The 21,725-nt window shown below is 38.7% G+C and overlaps 1 protein-coding gene across 1 annotated transcript in view; it reads right to left on the bottom strand.

Annotated features, from left to right (window-relative positions):
• Nucleotides 1-19,108: 19,108 nt before the first annotated feature.
• RSBN1 (round spermatid basic protein 1) overlaps nt 19,109-21,725 on the bottom strand; it is a 201,335-nt gene continuing 198,718 nt past the window's right edge. Inside the window, exon 7 of the mRNA XM_053706665.1 lies at nt 19,109-20,710. Within this exon, the coding sequence (XP_053562640.1) occupies nt 20,315-20,710 (396 nt within the window). The 3' untranslated portion in view covers nt 19,109-20,314. The remainder of the gene's footprint in view (nt 20,711-21,725) is intronic.

A 21,725-nucleotide genomic window follows, 5' to 3' on the forward strand; every position in this document is an offset into this window, starting at 1 on the left:
CCCCATAGAAAACAATGGGGCTGCGTTAGGAGCTGAACGCGGCTTTTTTGAAGGTGTTTGGTTTTTTTTTCAGCTCAAATGCCCCCATTGTTTTCTATGGGGGAATCGTGCACGAGCACGTTTTTGAAGCTGGCCGCGTCCGTAAGCACCGCTAGTATCTAGAGTTGCAGTGGCGTTAAATTATGCTCTACGCTCCCTTTTTGGAGCCTAACGCACTGAAAACCCAGCCATTCTGTGAACTCTAAATACCAGCGGTATTTAAAAGGTGCGTGGGAAAAAAAGCATGCGTAGCTAACGCACCCCTTTGGCCGCAGAACTCTAAATCTAGGCGTATGAAAGGAAATGCAAATTTGAAATACAACACATTCTTCCTACACCAAAATATAAAATAAATTGATAATATAGCATGAATTAATACTGTTATCTTGATTGGACGCAATATCATTACAATTTTGGAAATCGAAATACAGCCCAACGACAAAAGATTTTAATAATAAAATACTGATCCAGATGAATATAGAACATTTCAATATAAACATAACACATGAGAAGAGCATTGCTCTTTTCTTCCAGAAATGGCTGAAAGTGTTAATCACATTCCTAGACAGGTTACAAAGGCAGATAACATATCCCTGCAGGAAATCTGACTACTTCAGTCTAGCTTTACTGACTGGCAGATTCCAGGTTTCTGGGGTGATTGAGAGATAGGCACAGGGGAAGACAGATGCTTTCTTTCTTTTCTCTTTTTTTCCTCTCTTTCTCCTGCTCGGTAGTTTTGATCCATATGTTGAAAGAGTGAGAGAGATCACAATTCAGGGAAAGGAGGGTAAGAAAACAGGGGAAAAGGAATTAAGGTTAAACGAATGTCCGATAAAGTAATATTTGTTTTGGTTAGGACAGCACTGGACCAGGGTGCTGGAGTTTTCTTTGTTAAGGTTCGTCTTAGTACTGTTAAAAGATTTTTATATAGACTGTGTAGAGGTTGCATATGAAAGATTATGGATTTAGTACAGTGTCATAAAAGACACGGAAGCAAAAGATTGAGAATATAAATCACACCATAGGGTGGAGAAAACATGCTTTTTTTTCTGTTTGTTTGTTTTTGTTATTTCTGTTATTATTAATTATTGTTTGCCCTTGTACATGGTTGTTTTGCTGTTTACATGTGTATTGTTTTGGATTCTGTGTATTCTAACATCTCAACCTGTTGTCTCTTTTTGCTTGATAAATGTTTGATGTGATAGTAAAAAAAAAAAACTAGTACTAAGAGAATTACATGGCTACTAAACCACCCCCGTACATGGCTACTAAACCACCACCTTTCTTGCAGGAAACAATCCATTAAATGGACAGTGAACACCAGAATGTTTGTTGTTTAAAAGATAGATAATGCCTTTATTACCTATTCCCAAGTTTTGCATAACCAACACAGTTATAATAATACACATTTTACCTCTGTGATTACCTTGTCTCTATGCCACTGCAGACTGCCCCCTTATTTCAATTCTTTTGACAGACTTGCATTTTAGCCAATCAGTGCTCACTCCTCTGTAAATTCACGTGCGTCAGCTCAATGTTATCTATATGAAACACATGAACTAACTCCCTCTAGTGGTGAAAAACTGTCAAAATGTATTTAGATTAGAAGCGGCCTTCAAGGTCTAAGAAATTAGCATATGAACCTCCTAGGTTTAGCTTTCAACTAAGAATACCAAGAGAACAAAGCAAAATTGGTGATAAAAGTGAATTGGAAAGTTGTTTAAAAATACATGCCCTATCTGAATCATGAAAGTTTTTTTTGGACTTGACTGTCCCTTTAACCCCTTGAGTGCTAACAAAGGCTCTGAGCCGTTGCATATTGTCTCAGTCAGGTGCTAGAGACGGCTCAGAGCCGTCACTACTAGCACTCTTCCACTTTGAGGGAGATCTGGGGCCTCCTACCTGCTCCTACCCCGGTGATTTGACCTGCATAGTGACAGGCATCGCTGGGGCTTCACGTTTTGCGCGATGACGTCACCGCACAACTTTATTGACAACTGACAATTGTCAGTTATAGGGAGATGGGGGCATGCTGCTTAGCAGCCTGTATCTAAGGCATCTAAGCAGCTACAGACCCCCAAGCCTCACCGTTGGAAAGGTAATTGCCTAACCTTTCCAACGGTATACAGTATGTGGTATCTGCAAAAAAAAGTAAAAAGTTATTAAACTAAATGTTGTAAAAAAGTTAAAAAAAAAAAGATGTGGGGGTGCCTAGAGACCCCCAAAATATATTTTCTAAAAATGTACTTATATATATATATATATATATATATATATATATATATATATATATATATATATATTTAAATATTGGTTTATATATTCTAACTAAATGGCTCTTGATATTATATTTGTAATCCCATGACCATCTATATCATGTGGTTACAAATTACCAATGGCAGAGGGATGCTGTTTATGAAAAACTAATAATATTTTTATTATCAGTCTTTTGGCCTGTGTGTTAGGTGAGTAAGCATCCTCTTTGCTCTGCTCTCCCCATAGTCTAAAATCCTTTCATTTTTGCTGCAAAAAGCTTATTTTTTTGCAGTAAAATTTATATCTTATTTCTAGCAGCATACTTTTTTTGAAAATATCTTTATTTTTGTAAAGAGAATTATGGCTAAGCGTGCTGAGGAAGCAGCTGAGATTCTTATGAACTTAGACTCTGATTCTTTCTCTGATGACACACCTGCTGCAGAAGATTCTGACAGCGACTTTTTCCTTGGGCTGTCAACATATAGTGACAGTTCTAGTAAGACAGATGAACTAACTGAGCCAAGGCGTGGCTGCAGACAGTTCAGAGCTGTCAGTTCCCATGGCAGAAGGATGGCAACAACATCTGCAGTGGCCCGACAGCATACTGTGGGAGCCATGGGCATAGGGAATGTTTCAACAACACCTGCAGTGGCCACACAGCATACTGTGGGAGTCAGGGGCATGGGGGATGTTGCAACAATATCCGCAGTGACCACACAGCATACTGAGGGAGTTAGGGGCATGGGGGATGTTGCAACAATATCCGCAGTGACCACACAGCATACTGTGGGAGTCAGCGGCATGGGGGATGTTGCAACAACATCCGCAGTGACCGCACAACATACTATGGGAGTCATGGGCAGGCCTGTTCCAAGCTACAACTAGACCTCCCCTAATATGGTTCAGCCAGTGTTGCCTCCATTTACCGACAATTATGGCCTCTTGGTGGGCACTGCAAATTTTGAACCCATTAACTACTTTCAGTTGTTTGTGGATGATAAGTTCTTAGAATTTATTATTCAGCAGATAAATCTGTATGCTGAGCAATTTTTTTTCAAAATACTGGTGCAGAATTGAGCCGCCATGCTAGAGCACATCGATGGACTGCGACCAATTTTCAGATGAGATGAGGAAATTCTGGGGCCTCACTCTGCTAATGGGGATTGTGCAAAAGCCAAGCATAGCCTCATATTGGTCATAGCAGTCTACTCAGATGACCCCTATCTTCTTGACCATTCCTTCTAAGAGAGCTCGCTATGGGATCAAGCTGTATAAGCTGTGCAAGAGCTCTAGTGGATACACCTATAGTTTTAGGGTATACACTGGCAAGGATTCTGTTTTAGCACCCCCTGGCTGTCTCTCCTCCCGTGCTGCCAGTGAAAAAATAATGTGGGACTTACTCCACCCAATATTTAATAAAGGTTACCATGTATATGTGGATAACTTTTACACTGGTGTGCCATTATTTAAATTGCTATATGGCAAGGACATTGTTGCATGCGGCACAAAAGGTGTGTGCATGGTCAGTAGTAGGGATGAAAGTCTTGATGTATGTAGGTGTGTGAATGGTCAGTAGCAAGGGTTAAAGCCTTGACGTGGCGTTACTGCTCACATGGGTATCCATGTGCTAATTCAACCAGTGTGACTTCCTGTAATGCTTGTGTGGGTAATGCAAAAAAGTGTTATATTTTTAAACATACAATAAAATCACTTAGAATTAGGTTAGTCATTTAATGAGGTAGATAAAACTGTTCAATTGCATATATAACCCCTATACGTTTAAAGTGTTTCAAGGTAGCCACGTCTGCAGTTTAACAGCTGTAGCCACCTGGGAATTAGAGATACAGTATACAAGGTACACAGTTTTGGAAAGTACACCCCTTGACGCATCAAATGAGGGGCTGCAAGTATTGCTAGCACAACATTGGAGTGCGTAAGACATAAATGAACATGTTACTTTGCTTAGAAAAAAATATTTTCTAAGCAAAGCACCATATTCCAATAATATTTGCGCACTCCATTTTTGTGCTAGAAGTACATATAGCTCCTCATTTGATGCAACAGGGGTGTTCTTTCTACAAATGTGTACTTTATGTACCCTAATTTAACTTCCCAGGTGGCTAGAGCTGTTTAACTGCAGATATGGCAACCTTGAAAATCTTATTTTAAAATTGTCTAAACATTTGGGGTGATGTCTACAATTAAACAGCTGTAGCCACCTGGGAATTTAAGATACAGTATACAAGGTACACAGTTTTGGAAAGTACACCCCTTGGTGCATCAAATGAGGGGCTGCATGTATTGCTAGCAATTATTTTTTTTACAAGTGAGATATTCGCTTATTTGTTGCACACTTCAGATATGTGATACAAATACAAATAAGACCTCATTTGATGCAGCTGGGGGTGTAGTTTCTAAAAATATATAGTTTTGTTTTCATAGCTTAACTTTCCAGGCAGCTAGAGCTGGCAACAATACATTCAATTTAAAGATGTTTTTTGTTAAAGGGACACTGAACACAATTTTTTTCTTTCGTGATTCAGATAGAGCATGCAATTTTAAGCAACTTTCTCTTTATTTGCACTTTATTTTTTGGTTGAGTACCCTGGACAGCACTTGTTTATCAATCAATCCACCAATCAGCAAGAATAACCCAGGTTGTTTACCAAAAATGGGCCGGCATCTAAACTTATATTCTTGCTTTTAAAATAAAGATACCAAGAGAATAAAGAAAAATTGATAATAGGAGTAAATTAGAAAGTTGCTTAAAATTGCATGCTCTATCTGAATCACGAAAGAAAAAAATTAGGTTCAATGTCCCTCAAATTGACACGTCGGCAATAAAACAGTAGAAAAACAGTGACATTTTCTCAATTTCTTCTTATTTTAGACAGGTTACCTACTGCAAATATTAAGCAACACAGGTTTTGACGATAGAGTTTAGAAAAATAAAATTACAAACTAATTTTTATTGTGGAGTACAAAAATTCCCTTTTTTCATATTTTATGCTATATTTTTAAAACCTGTTGAGACATACACATATAATAATGGTATATTTGGAATCTGCTAGGTCTGCTGAAAAAAACATATAGTTTGTATAGTTTATTCACACAAACTTCTAAAAGTGTTTAAACGTGAACTGCAACAAAAAGCTCAAAACTAGCTTATCACCCAGGTGGGAAATGGCTTAGCAGCCAAAGGGTTAAGGAACAAAGATTAATCTTAAGCAGAGCACCTCTCTCTGCCAACCTCCACAAGACGAGATGAGGCAAAGAACTACTGGGAGGGAAGGGGAAGTGGGAGGGATATTTAAAACTTTGCTTGGGGTGTCTTTGCCTGCTCTTGGTAGCCAGGTGTTTTATTCCCATTAGTAATTAATGAATTAGTGGACTTTCACTGCCATTAGAAACCTCTCTAAGTAAAGAATTTGGGGCACCTCAATTTTTCACCTTCCTTGTGTGAGGCAAAGAATCCCTCTCACCTCTCCTGTATCCGAGTCGTAAAAGGGACATTCCAGCCAAAATTGGAATCCACATGGATGCATTTCAGTATTTAATAGAAGCATTTTTGCAGAATACACTGATTAGCAAAATCAAAATGTATGCTTACCTGATAAATTTCTTTCTTTCCATATATGGAGAGTCCACAACGTCATCAATTACCAGTGGGAATATCATTCCTGGCAAGCAGGAGGAGGCAAAGAGCACCACAGCAAAGCTGTTTAGTGTCACTCCCCTACCCATAATCCTCAGTCATTTGACCAAAGGGAAATGGAAAAAGGAAAAACACAAAGGTGTAGTGGTGCCTGAGGATTAGTCAAAAAAATAAATGTCCTAACTTTAACGGTTGGGTCGTGGACTCCATATCAAGAAAGAAAGAAAGAAATGTATCAGGTAAGCATAAATTTTGTTTTATTTCCTAAGATATGAAGAGTCCACAACGTCATCAATTACTAGTGGCAACCAATACCCAAGCTAGAGGACACAGATGACTAGGGAGGAATAACAGGAAAGGCGGACCTAAACAGAAGGCACCACTGCTTGAAGAACCTTTCTCCCAAAAGAAGCCACGGCCAAAGCAAAAGTAAAAAAATTGGGAAAAAGTATGCAGAGGACCAAGTCGCAGCCTTGCAAATCTGTTCCACAGAAGCTTCATTTTTGAAAGCCCAAGAAGAGGAGACAGCCCTAGTGGAATGAGCTGTAATTGTCTCAGGAGGCTGCTGTCCAGCAGTCTCATAAGCAAAACAAATCATACTTCTCAACCAGAGTGAAAGAGAAGTACAAGTAGCCTTCTGACCCTTACGCTTTCCTGAGCAACAAACAAACAGGGCTGAAGACTGGAGAAAATCCTTAGTCGCCTGAAGGTAGAATTTTAGAGCATGCACAACATCCAAGTTGTGCAACAGACGTTCTTTATGAGAAGGATTGGGACTGAAAGAAGGAACTACAATTTCCTGATTAATATTTCTATCCGAAACCACTTTAGGAAGAAACCCCAATTTAGTACAAAGCACCGCCTTATACGCATGAAAGATAAGGTAAGGGGAATCACATTGCAAAGCCGCGAGTTCCTAAAACTCTCAGAGTAGAAGAGATAGCAATAAGAAACAAAACCTTCCAAGATAGCAATTTAATATCTATGGAATGCATTGGCTCAAACTGAGCCTTGCTGCAAAACTTTAAGAACAAGATTAAGGCTCCAAGGAGGAGCAACCGGTTTAAACACAGGCCTGATCCTAACCAAAAAAATGTTTACTTTTTGACAGTCAAGTATCCTAAAGTGTTAATTTTTCACTATTTGCCGAAAATTCATAAAAGCATGTATAAGCCACCGGACGACCAATAGTGGTTGGAATTGGTTCTTTGATTGAGCCACTATCAGAGATAATTGATGCTCATTTGTAACCGTAGTGAAGAAACTAATGAGTTATGTGAGAGACACTAGTGATGTCATTAAGCAGATTGAAAAGTTAAAATGGGAAGCAGGTTATTCATTCATATCAGTGGATGTCGTTTCCCTTTATACTTGTATCCCTCACGACATGGGCATAAGGGCATAAGATGACCTATTTATTTGGAAGGGTCCTGGGGAGACCATTGTTCCATTTGTAGCATTTTTACAGGACAATGACCTAAATTTAAAATGTACTTATGTAAGCAGTGTGGAGAAAGTTTCTTACCTTGATATTGAATTACATTCTAGTGTTGAAAAACAAATTATTGAAGTGGAACTAAACCGTAAAGATTTGGCTGGGAACACTATTCTTAATGCTAACTCTTGTCACCCGAGAGACACTGTTGTATCTATACCTAAGAGCCAGTACATGAGAGTTAAACGCAATTGTACTAACTCAGAGAAATATGAATTATATGCCAAGGAGTGAACCGATCGCTTCTTAGAAAGGGGTTATAATAAGAATAACATAGAGAGTGCTAAAAATCAAGTAGATGTTCTGGAAAGGGGTTACCTGTTTCTTCAAAGAAGGAAGCCAAAGTCCTTGTCTATTTTAGAAGTTGATGATGGACTTAGATAAATAGTGCATGAAGGATGTGGCTTTATTTCCCGTAAAGCTAAAACCATAGGCAACATGTTGTCGCCCTCTGTGTTACCGGTAAACAAAAATTAAAATTGTCTCTCTTTAAAACCTGGCTTTTTAAAATGCAATAGCAGTAGATGCAATTCCTGTTCATATACACTGTTTGGCATGGAATTTAACTCTCAAGTTACTGGTAAAACACATTCAGATTAGACAATATTCCACATGTAAATTTTTTAAATACACATTTTGACCTGTAGGGGGTGCAATAAGCAGTATGTAGGGCTCACTACTCTTTTTGGAGCATCTTAGGTCAATTGAAGACCCCGAGTCCACTTCCCCTGTTTCATTACATTTTAAGAAAGAACATAATTCAGATGTTTCCCTCTTGTAATTCCAGTGTATCCAAGCCATTGCCAGACACCCCAGAGGGGTAAATAGAGAAGAAATTCTGAGGCAAAGGGAAGTTTTCTGGATTTTCCAATTGGACACTATGGTGCCTAGAGGTCTTTACTCTGAATGGGATTTTAAGCTATTTGTTAAATAGAACTGAAATAATATAAATATGATCAAATTTGAATTATGTATTATAGGTTCTATTTCTACCTTATCATTATTGTTGATACTTTGCTGTTAATAATGTATCCTCTCAATAGAGCAGTTATGTTATATATTTTATTTTATCACCTCTTTGTACTATGCATGAATTTGTTAAGCATTTACTACATGCCTTCCCCCTTTATAATGAACGTATATCTACCTTGCTGATTTTTTATATTTCACCTCAAGATATATATGTTTAGATTGGTGGGTAGTTAATAAGTGCTTTGCAGCTATGATTGGGTTTCTATTTTGGGGAGGAGTTGTACAGGTGTATATTAGAGCTGTCTAGTCAGTCAGTTATTAGTGGTCATTGAAGAAGTTCAGTATTATCTATACGAAACATGTTTGACCTTTTCCTGTGATGTGTACATCGTCTTTTTTGATGCCTTTGTTGTATCTTTGATGGAGCTATTTGGAGTGGCACCGGATGACCATGTGAGTAATGAGCGTGTTACAATCGGATTGAACTAGTCAGCGTGAAGGCGGCTGAATTGAATCTGCAATACTTTACGTTGGTGGGAGTTTGTTTCTGAGCACTACCTGTTTTGCTGTTGGTCCCGATTCTGACCAGTGCCTGACAAAAAGATTGAACATCTGGCACATCCGCAAGATGCTTGTGGAACAAAATAGATAATGCAGAAATCTGACCTTTCAGAGAACTGACTGAAAACCCTTTCTCCAGACCTTCCTGGAGAAAAGATAACATTCTAGGAATCCTGACCCTACTCCAAGAGTAGCCCTTAGATTCACATCAATAAAAGGTATTTATGCTATACCTTATGGTAAATCTTTCAAGTAACAGGCTTGCGAGCCTGGATCATGGTCTCAATAACCGGCTCAGAAAATCCACGCTTAGACAGAACTAATAGTTCAATCTCCAAGCAGTCAGCTTCAGAGAAACAAGATTTGGATGGAGGAATGGACCCTGAGTTAAAAGCTCCTTCCTCAGAGGCAACCTCCAAGGCGGTCGAGAAAACATCTTCACTAGGTCTGCATACCAGATCCTGCAAGGCTATGTAGGAGATATTAGAATTACAGATGCTCTCTCTTGTTTGATACAAGCAATAACTCATGGAAGGAGCGCAAACTGAGGAAACAGGTATGCTAGACCGAAATCTCAGAGCATCTATCATAGCAGCCTGAGGATCTCTTGACCTTAAACCGTACCTTGGAAGCTTGGCATTCTGCCGAGACGCCATCAGATCCAACTCCGGCACCCCCCATTTGAGGGGTAACCTAAAGAACAACTCCGGATAGGGAGCACACTTCCCTGGATGAAATGTCTGTCTGCTCCGGAAATCGGCTTCCAATTTGTCCACTCCAGGAATGTGAATAGCAAATAGACAACAATTGTGAGCTTCCGCCCTCTGAATAATCAGAGCCACCTCCTTCATGGCTAAGGAACTCCGAGTTGCTCCCTGGTAGTTGATGTAAGCCACTGAGGTGATGTTGTCCGACTGGAACCTGATAAACCGGGCTGAAGCCAAGCCAACAGAGCATTGAAAATTGCTCTCAACTCCAAGATGTTTATGGGGAGAGCAGACTCCACCCGAGTCCATAGTCCCTGCGCCATTAACAAGTCCCAGACTGCTCCCCAGCCTAGAAGGCTGGTGTACGTGGTCACAATCACCCAGGAAGGTCTCCGGAAGCATGTGCCCTGAGACAGATGTTTCTGAGAAAGCCACCATGGGAGAGAGTCTCTTGTCGACTGGTCTAGATCTAACCTCTGAGACAGATCCAAATGGTCTCTGTTCCATTGTCTGAGCATGCATAACTGCAGAGCTCTTAAATGGAATCGAGCAAAGGGAATGATGTCCATGGAAGCGACCAGACCAATTACCTCCATACATTGAGCTACTGATGGCCAAACAGTAGATTGTAGAGAAAGGCAAGAAGAGAGAATTTTGGATTTTCTGACCTCCGTCAGAAATTTTTTCATGGATAAGGAATCTATTATGGTCCCTAAGAAAACCACCCTTGTAGCTGGAACAAGGAAACTCTTTTCCAGATTCACTTTCCATGCGTGGGAACGTAGAAAAAAGACAAGATCTCTGTATAAGTGTTTGCTTGTTGAAAAGATGGCACCTGAACCAGAATATCATCCAGGTAGGGCGTCACTGCAATTCCTCGAGACCTGATTACTGCCAAAAGAGCCCCCAGAACCTTTGAGAAAATTCTGGGAACTGTGGCAAGGCCAAATGGAAGAGCCACAAACTCCAAGTGCTTGTCTAGAAAAGCGAATCTCAGGAATTTGTGATGATCCCTGTGGATGGGAACATGAAGATACATGTCCTTAAGGTCTATGGTCGTCATGAACTGACCCTCTTGGAGCAGGGGAAGAAAATGAATGGTTCCCATTTTGAAGGACGGAACTCTGAGAAACTTGAGGCATTTCAAATCTAGAATAGGACGAAAAGTTACCTCTTTTTTTGGGAACTACAAACAGATTTGAATAGAATCCAAGTCCCTGTTCCTTTGCTGTCACTCACAGACAGGAAAGATCCTGAACACATATCAAGAATGCCTCTCTTTTTATCTGGTCTGCAGATAATCTTGAGAGGTGGAATCTGCCCTTGGGAGGAAAAGGTTTTGAATTATTTTGTAACCCACAGCCCAAAGATCTGGGACATCCCGTATCCAAGCTTGACAAAACAGAGAAAGTCTGTCCCCCACTTGATCCGATCCCGGATCGGGGGCAAACCCTTCATTCTGATTTAGACTCTGCTGCGGGTTTCTTAGATTGCTTCCCCTTGTTCCAAGACTGATTGAGTTTCTAAGCGGACTTGGACTGTTACTGTTTGGAAGTAGAGGAGGAAGATTTTTCTTTAAAGTTACCACCCGTAATATCAGAAATCATTTCTGCCAGACCAGGTCCAAACAAGGTCTTACCCTTAAAGAAAAGGAAGGCAGGCACTACTACCAAAAAGGTGCAATAAAATATATATATACTTTAATGAAAAAGGCTAAAATACAATCACTGGCAAGACACAAGACAGGGGAGGTTGATAGAACAACAGCCTGACGCGTTTCGCGCCCTCTAGTAGAGCTTAATCATAGGCTATGGAGCAAGGGAAGAGACACCCATTTATAGGGCAATGTTAACCCTTCCAATGCTTTACAAAAAACATTCTTTAAAAAAACATAAGTAAAAACATTAGCAAACTTACAACAGGATCTATACAAAAAACCTGGACTCAATATATAGGAACATGTGAATATGTAAATATACTTTCATAATTATAATGTCAAAACATCCAAATTGATAAATCAAATTACAACAAGCCCTATGAATTGATATATAATAGCAAAAATTGAGAAGTCTAAGGGCTCAATTTATCAAGCCTCTACGGCTGCAAGTTCTCACAAGAACTTGCTCGCCGTAATTTATCAAGCAGCGGTCAGCAGACCGCTGCTTCCCTAAGCTCTTCGCCACCTCTAAGGTGGCGAAATTCAATCTCCACGGTCGAGTCCAACCGAGGAGATTGACAGCTCCTGCCCACGCGTGATTGGCTGTGCGCGGGCAGGGGGCGGGATTGCTTGCAAGCACAAAATTGCGCTTGTGTGCAATGTTGATTACCTGCGGGTAATTTCGCCCCGCCACAGGCGAGCTGAGGTGTACAGGGGCTAGTATACATGCCCCTGTACGCCTCAGCTTTGATAAATATAGCCCTAAGTTCATGTATCTTTACTTCAAATTTATATAAAGAATGTATCTATCTATATATATATGAACCCAAATTCAAATTTAATCTTAACTTTAGTCATCTATCAGATAGTTAATATCACATTCTTTGTTCATACCGATAGATTGTCGTGTATTTAATTTTATGATCCAAAATATTTCTTTTTTATCCAGGATCTTATATCTGTTACCGCCTTTGGGTGGAATGATGGCTATATCAATAATTTGTACAGACATATCCGCTATATGTGAGAAATGAATACTGTTAAAATGATTAGCTACAGCTGAGTCTTTACAATAATTTTTTATATCTCTGGTGTGTTCACCAAATCCAGTTCTGACCTCACATGAGGTTTTACCCACTTACTGACATTTGCAAATATTGCAGGTCAAAAGGTCATCTGATCGGCTGATAGAAACTACACCACAAAAAAAGCGTGCACGCTCAAGCCAACTGCCGATTCAAACCGACACCGTCAGAGAAAGATCTAAACTGTGGATTGCTTCACAAAGTTTCTGTTGCGTTTTTGTCTGCAGTGCTAAGCTCTATCTAATAAAAATATACAGCTCATTGGTGAAAATATAAAGTAAAGACACATGAGGCACATGTTAACCCCCTTTATCATAAATGGTGATTAACCCCTTAAGTCTTTTCACATACTAATAAAGTGCCTGCACCCTGCCTTAAAGTAATCCTTTTACTAAGAATCAAGTCCCAAGAATTCTGCAGAGGGCTTCCTTAATAACCCCTTTAGTGCCAGTCTCCCAAACCTAGAAGACAAACAGCACTTACCTGCAATTTTAGCTGTCCGGCAGGTAGACAGCTCACAAGGCATGAAAGGATGCACCTCCTTGCAGAGACCTGTGGAAAAAGTAAAGATCAGAGTAAGCCTACTCTGGCTTTCTATACCAAGGGCAGCAATCTGTTAGGAAAACGCAGCAAGGCCCACCTCACAAGTTCCTAACTGCTTTAAAGCCACCACTACCCTACTGAAGAGATTAACATGGACTATGTCTAGACCCAAAAATCTTGCTTGTTGCAAAATAAATACAATTTTCTTCAGACACCAGAACTTCACCTCCTCCATTGACAGAGGTAAAGAGAATGACTGGGGATTATGGGTAGGGGAGTGACACTTAACAACTTTTCTGTGGTGTTCTTTGTCTCCTCCTGCTGACCAGGAGTGATATCCCCACTAGTAATTGATGATGTTGTGGAATCTCCATATCTTAGGAAAGAAAATGCTTCTAATAAAAGATTTAGCTGTTTCAAAAGTGTATCTAAATATGCACCGTGCACCAGCATTTTAAGCACAGCACTCTTTCAGAGAGCCGAAAGTGCATGTACCATCTGATTATGACTCAATTTGTTAATACAAGCCCCACTGGTACTTTGAGCAGCTGCAGTACTTAAGATTGCTGTGCACTGTGAATATCTAGCTATGCTTCATATGCACAGAAACATGTTAATGCTGAAACATTGATAACTTTTACTAGAAGCATTTTGGCCAATACAAATGCAATGGGGAAAAAAAGTATTTAGTCAGCCACCAATTGTGCAAGTTCTTCCACTTAAGAAGATGAGAGAGGTCTGTAATTTTCATCATAGGTATACCTCAATTATGAGAGACAAAATGTGGAAACAAATCCAGACAATCACATTGTCTGATTTGGAAAGAATTTATTTGCATATTATGGTGGAAAATAAGTATTTGGTCACCTACAAACAAGCAAGATTTCTGGCTTGCACAAACCTATATCTTCTTCTTTAAGAGGCTCCTCTGTCCTCCACTCATTACCTGTATTAATGGCACCTGTTTGAACTTGTTATCAGTATAAAAGACACCTGTCCACAACCTGAAACAGTCGCACTCCAAACTCCACTATGGTGAAGACCAAAGAGCTGTCGAAGGACACCAGAAACAAAATTGTAGACCTGCACCAGGCTGGGAAGACTGAATCTGCAATAGGCAAGCAGTTTGGTGTGAAGAAATCAACTGTGGGAGCAATAATTAGAAAATGGAAGACATACAAGACCACTGATAATCTCCCTCGATCTGGGGCTCCATGCAAGATCTCACCCCGTGGGGTCAAAATGATCACAAGAACGGTGAGCAAACATCCCAGAACCACACGGGGGGACCTAGTGAATGACCTGCAGAGAGCTGGGACCAACTTAACAAAGGCTAACATCAGTAACACACTACGCCGCCAGGGACTCAGATCCTGCAGTGTCAGACGTGTCCCCCTGCTTAAGCCGGTACATGTCCGGGCCCGTCTGAAGTATGCTAGAGAGCATTTGGATGATCCAGAAGTGGATTGGGAGACTGTCATATGGTCAGATGAAACCAAAGTAGAACTGTTTGGTAGAAACACAACTCGTCGTGTTTGGAGGAGGGAGAATGCTGAGTTGCAACCAAAGAACACCATACCTACTGTGAATCATGGGGGTGGCAACATTATGCTTTGGGGCTGTTTCTCTGAAAAGGGAACAGGACGACTGATCCGTGTACATGAAAGAATGAAAGGGGCAATGTATCGTGAGATTTTGAGTGCAAACCTCCTTCCATCAGCAAGGGCATTGAAGATGAAACGTGGCTGGGTCTTTCAGCATGACAATGATCCCAAACACACCACCCGGGCAACGAAGGAGTGGCTTCGTAAGAAGCATTTCAAGGTCCTGGAGTGGCCTAGCCAGTCTCCAGATCTCAACCCCATAGAAAACCTTTGGAGGGAGTTAAAAGTTTGTGTTGCCCAGCGACAGCCCCAAATCATCACTGCTCTAGAGGAGATCTGCATGCAGGAATGGGCAACATACCAGTAACAGTGTGTGACAACCTTGTGAAGACTTACAGAAAACATTTGACCTCTGTCATTGCCAACAAAGGATATATAACAAAGTATTGCGATTAACTTTTAATATTGACCAAATACTTATTTTCCACCATAATTTGCAAATAAATTCTATCCAAATCAGACAATGTGATAGTCTGGATTTGTTTCCAGATTTTGTCTTTCATAGTTGAGGTATACCTATGATGAAAATTACAGGCCTCTCATCTTCTTAAGTGGGAGAACTTGCACAATTGGTGGCTGACTAAATACTATTTTGCCCCACTGTATTTTGCAAATATGTTTCTATTCAAAAGTTGTAATTCATCTATGTGCATTTCAATTTTGACCCGAATGTCCCTTTAAGAACTCTTGGAGTTTTGGGAATCTTTGCCTTCTTGTGGCCAGGAGTAATGGCTTGTGAACTCTTGCCACCTTATTAAAGAAAACTAACCTTTATACAGACTTTGCAATACACAAGAATATACAAAAAAAAAAAGTTGTACATTCATTTTTAAAGTACTTTATTTAAAAAAATAAGTTTACATGAAACAAAAAAGAATGCATTCCATTTTTTCTATTTTACAAATACATATTTCCAAATATTTTATATTAAACAATTATCAGCTAAAAGAAACTCACTGAGCTAATAAGTCTCAAATATATACTAATTCTAATTTTAAAAATAAAACAACAATTTAGATACCACTAGGTTATAAGCTGGCTGATTATACAAATGGATATTATTAAAGCATGGTTCAGTAAATTTGCTAGAAATTGTATAAATACTTTGGGGTGTATGCACAAAAGGGTTGCAAATAGCAAAATACTTTGACATAGCACAAACCTACGTATTAGAATACATCTAATGATCTTTAAAGTGAGAAGGTTCATGAATAATTCATGTTTGTTTAGGTCTCCTATCAAGTCCAGGTGTAAAAGTTTATCACAGGTTTACATTGTGAATTTACCATCATACAGATCAAAGTTTTAATTTTGTGACAATTATCCCTACACCCCAAATCAGTATTTTAAAAGAATTGACAGAAACAGACAGTTCAACTCCCTTTCATAGACATAAATGCAGCCATATAATAGTTCAAAAAACACACAACCTACAAACGATAGTTTACAATGTTGCTAGCCTCTAATTTTCTATAACTAAGTAAATAAATGCCACCATTTACCATATTATAGAATCCTAGCAGTTGCTTACAAATCCTTAGGCTATATTTGGAAGACTAAAAAAATAAATAAAATGAATCTAATCTTTAAAAGGGAAACCATTTGCAACTTCAAAACAGATGTATTGACTTCTCCATAGTACATGAACACATTTTAAATAAATCCAACTTAGTATCCTAAGCAGAAAAGTTCATCCTACATATCCTATCCCACAAGGCATTAGATTAAAAAACAAAAACAAAACAAAAAAAAAACCTACTGAACATGATTTTAACTGAATACATTAGCCAGGGATGTGAGATTCTTAGACCATAAGATTAAATTCCAGATATATATAAAAAAATCCTTTAAGTAAAGGTTTTAAATTTCACAATGATTTTCTTGCATTAAAAGCCTTAAACCATTACATTTATGCACAATTTCTGCATTTTAGACAAACAAACATGAATCAACTCATATCAATGGCTATGGAATTTGTCAGCACTTTACAAATAAGTGGTGATACAAAAAAAACAAACAAAAACACAATAATATATTTATAGCTCCATATAGTAATATATTATTTAATGAATGTAACGCTGTAGTATAAAAAGAAAAAAAAAAAAGAAATTTTTATAACCGGATACACAAAGGATTTTTCTTTGCAGGTTTTTTTTCTCCAAAGGTTGCTAATGTAACAAAATGACCACACACACAAAAAAAATATAATGAAAACTGACATATCAGTGAATTATAAATGAAACTGGTGCAAAAACTACAGAAAAGTGCTGTCTAAAGTCATAAGTAAAAAAATCTATTTTTACCATTTGATCTAAGAATTGTTTTCCAATTAATAAAGCAGGTCTGTTAAAAAATGAAATACATACACAAATTGTCATCTCAAAACTTAGAGTCTATTTTAAATTAGACAACGAAAGATGTTTGTTATGCCATTTTGTTGTGGCAAACTTAAATATAAGGTGCTTTCTCTTAAAGAGTGGAATAAATGCCAAATATTATTTATACAAAAAGATGGATTACAACACTTAATAGTTACTTGTAACAAGATGGTTATTAAATGTTACATTTTTATTTAGATTTGTGGACTTTATAATCTTCTTAGAATTGATCTTGAGCTCTATAAACTTCATGTTGCTTTGAGGACAGGTTTCCAGCACTGTGACTTGTCAAATGTGTAGGTATTTACTTAGGAGTCATAGGCAGGAGGTTGCTTGGCAGACGACAGCAGAATCTAGATACAGCTGGGGTGACAACCTTGTGGCACTCATAAAAATTGATGGTGCTCTGCTCTTCGGCTGCTTAGTTTCATTAGCAGAGATATACAGTATCCTACAAAAGTGAGCACACCCCTCACATTTTTTGTAAATAATTTTATTACATCTTTGCATGCGATAACGCTGAAGAAACGACAATTTGCTACAATGTAAAGTAGTGAGTGTACAGCCTATATAACAGTGTAAATTTGCTGTCCCCTCAAAATAACTGAACACACAGCCATTAATGTCTAAACCGTTGGCAACAAAAGTGAGTACACCCCTAAGTGGAAATGTCCAAATTGTTCCCAAAGTGTCAATATTTTGTGTGGCCACCATAATTTTCCAGCACTGCTTTAACCCTCTTGGGCATGGAGTTCACCAGAGCTTCACAGGTTGCCACTGGAGTCCTCTTCCACTCCTCCATGACGACATCAAGGAGCTTGTGGATGTTAGAGACCTTGCACTCCTCCACCTTCCGTTTGAGGATGCGCCACAGATGCTCAATAGGGGTTAGGTCTGGAGACATGCTTGGCCAGTCCATCACCTTTACCCTCAGCTACTTTAGCAAGGCAGTGGTCGTCTTGGAGGTGTGTTTGGGGTTGTTATGTTGGAATACTACCCTGCGGCCCAGTCTCCGAAGGGTGGGGATCATGCTCTGCTTCAGTATGTCACAGTACATGTTGGCATTCATGGTTCCCTCAATGAACTGTAGCTCTCCAGTGCTGACAGCACTCATGCAGGCCCAGACCATGACACTCCCACCACCATGCTTGACTGTAGGCAAGAGACACTTGTCTTTATACCCCTTACCTGGTTGCCGTCCCACACGTTTGACACCATCTGAACCAAATAAGTTTATCTTGGTCTCATCGGACCACAGGACATGGTTCACGTAATCCATGTCCTTAGTCTGCTTTTCTTCAGCAAACTGTTTGCAGGCTTTCTTGTACATCATCTTTAGAAGAGGCTTCCTTCTGGGACGACAGCCATGCAGACCAATTTGATGCAGTGTGCGGCGTATGGTCCGATCACTGACAGGCTGACCCCCCACCCCTTCAACCTCTGCAGCAATGCTGGCAGCACTCATACGTCTATTTCCCAAAAACAACCTCTGGATATGACGCTGAGCACGTGCACTCATTTTCTTTGGTTGACTATGACGAGGCCAGTTCTGAGTGGAACCTGTCCTGTGAAACCGCTGTATGGTCTTGTCTCAGTTTCAGGGTCTTGGCAATCTTCTTATAGCCTAGGCCATCTTTATGTAGAGCAACAAATTCTTTTTTCAAATCCTCAGAGTTCTTTGCCATGAGGTGCCATGTTGAACTTCCAGTGACCAGTATTAGAGAGTGTGAGATACACCAAATTTAATACACCTGCTCCCCATTCACACCTGAGACCTTGTAACACTAATGAGTCACATGACACCAGGGAGAAAAAATGGCTAAATCGGGCCCAATTAGGACATTTCCACTTAGGGGTGTACTCACTTATGTTGCCGAACGGTTTAGTCATTAACGGCTGTGTGCGAGTTATTTTGAGGGGACAGCAAATCTACAATGTTATACAGGCTGTACACTCACTACTTTACATTGTAGCAAAGTGTAATTTCTTCAGTGTTGTCACATGAAAAGATATAGTGAAATATTTACAAAAATGTGAGGGGTGTACTCACTTTTGTGGGATACTGTAAATTATATATATATATATATATATATATATATATATATTTATTTATTTTTTAATTAAGGTTTGTCATGTTTATTTATTGGCAAACAGGAATAGCTTTAAAAAAGCAAACAAAAAGAATGCTATAAATTAAAATGTCTATACAAAGAGTAAAAATGTTAAATGTCAAACAAATTGGTTGGGTAAAGCATCAGAAGTATGGCTCAAACTCCAATAAGCCAAAATATGATGAAACCATGTTTCCAATTAATAAATTAAAATAGAATATTAGAACTTATATTAAACAGACACGGAAGTTAAAATTATACATAATATCCCTAATATATATATATTTTTTTTAAAAGTATTTGCTGCAAACAATGTATGCCTGAGCCTCTCTCTGTATGCACTCATGGTCAAGTTGATAATTTTATTACAGTTGATTAATACTTACAATGCATGATATTTTATGCTATTTTGTACTTTTGTAAATATTAGTACTGAGAAAGTGCACTTGAATACCTTACGGATTTGTAAGGTCTCATACAAAAGAAAACAAGATTTGACAAATGCATAATCCAAACCGCTTGTCAAAAAACAAAAATTGAAACAAAACGCCACATATTTACATATAGACATTTACAATATAATGCACCAAATATATTTGTCATAAGCATAATAGCCAACAGTATTTACACCTTTGTGGTAAATGTTTGATGCCTACTGTAATTGCAGTATTAAAAAAACATAAAAGCAATCATTTCGCAAAGGCATATCAGTTAGTAGTTAATGTACTATGGATATGCCAATCGGCTTCTTGTACATTTTGTCGTAGCAAGAACTGGACTATATAGCCCATCATTTGATTTTAACAATGCCAATGTTACACTTTTACAAAAGACAGTGTAATAAAAGTGCTTTTTAAGTTTAGCTACAAGAACTCGTATAAGATTGATACAAATGGATGTTTTAAAAAAACAAAACAAAAGAAAACCCCAAAACAAAAACAAAACAGTGCCCTTCACTAATAACTTTTCTTTCTAGCTAGCAGTATATGTAAAGCATTATGTGGCTGGTGACTCTTGCTGCACATGGGCAAAGGGAGACCTCGATAGACTAATAAAATATTAGACAATTTTGAATAAGAATTCAGCCAGTTATAAAACTATAACTTCACAAAATGTGTTTTTTTTTGTTTGTTTTGTTTTTAATTAAAAAAAATGGAAATAAAATGAAAGATCTTCTGTATGATCTACAAGTCACACTGATGCATGATGGGGATTTGTTTGTGTCTGCTGTGACTGGCTTTCCAGCCTCTGGGACTGAACAAATGGTGTTATGGAAGGTCCATCTGTTGTGGAAAGTGGAGTGTCCTCTGGCTCAGTTTTTACTGTTGGCGGATCCGTGGCTGGTTCTACAGATGGGGTGCCAGTGAAGTGGTCTGTCTCTGTAGCCTGTGTTTCCCCTTTGTTGCTACCGTATTGCTTGAGTCGTATGTGCCATGCCAAACTGCATACAGCAGATACAGTCTTGAACTGGTGAATTACATTGCGAGGGATGAAATAGATGTCATTGTCACAAAGCTGAATGCGTGCATATCGGATCCCTTCTCGCCGCATTTGGTTGAGCTTGGCTTCATCCACCCACTGAACACACTGGAAACAAAAATAAAATAGTTAGAGGGCATCTCATACAATATCTTCACAGAATGGAGAGACATTTCTTAACCTGGAATGCAAAGTTGGTAATGTTAGGGACACTGTATGAGTGTGTGTGTAAGGGGTAGGGGAGTAGATTCTGAAACATTCCCCCCCCTTATTACACTCAAAGCAAAACATTTCTAACATTACAATACCAACATTATAACAACAAATCTATATAAAAACAAACATTCCTTTAAAAAAGGACCACTAAAAACAGTAAAATTTCATAATTAACAAGTGAATAATAAAAAGACAATACAATAACACTTGCCCTGAATTTCACATAAGCAGTAGATTTTTTTTTTTCTGACAAATTTATCCCCCCCCATTTGCTGGCCCCATATCATGTGACAGCCATTAGCCAATTACAGATTAGTTTATGTATACCCTATGAACATGCTCTACAGATAGGTCATAACTGGACTAAAAATGTACCAGCTTGCTTTTTTTCTTAAATAAATCAAAGAAAACTTGTGCTAACCTTTGGTATGGTTCAATGAAGTTAAATTGGCTGACCAGCATTTTTGCTTACAGTGACAACCCTATACAACTGAAGGCCTTCAATTGTATCTTCAAGTTTATTTTAGTGTAAAATACAAGTTTATAATTTAAAGTCTACTAATTGATTTTTAAAAATGGTTTATAAAGATAGCTTTAGACAACCAACATGGTTATATTAATAAACTTATTAACCTCTAAGGCACTACATTTCTGCCTGTTTCAAAGCCACAACAGGCTGCCTCTTATCTCAGTGCATTTTATTAGCTTTTCACAGCAAGACAGTGCTAGTTCATGTGTGTCATATAAATAACATTGTGCTCACTCCTGTGGAGTTATGAGACTAGGAACATGTGGTCAGAAAGATACAAACAGATATTGACAGCAAATAAGAGCCATAGGCCCAGAAAGTCTGCAGGATATTTCCTAAAAGTATAAACTCATCTAGTTCCTAGGTCAGCCTTATGCG

Source organism: Bombina bombina, chromosome 3 (genome assembly GCF_027579735.1).
Source record: "Bombina bombina isolate aBomBom1 chromosome 3, aBomBom1.pri, whole genome shotgun sequence".
Lineage (NCBI taxonomy): Eukaryota > Metazoa > Chordata > Amphibia > Anura > Bombinatoridae > Bombina > Bombina bombina.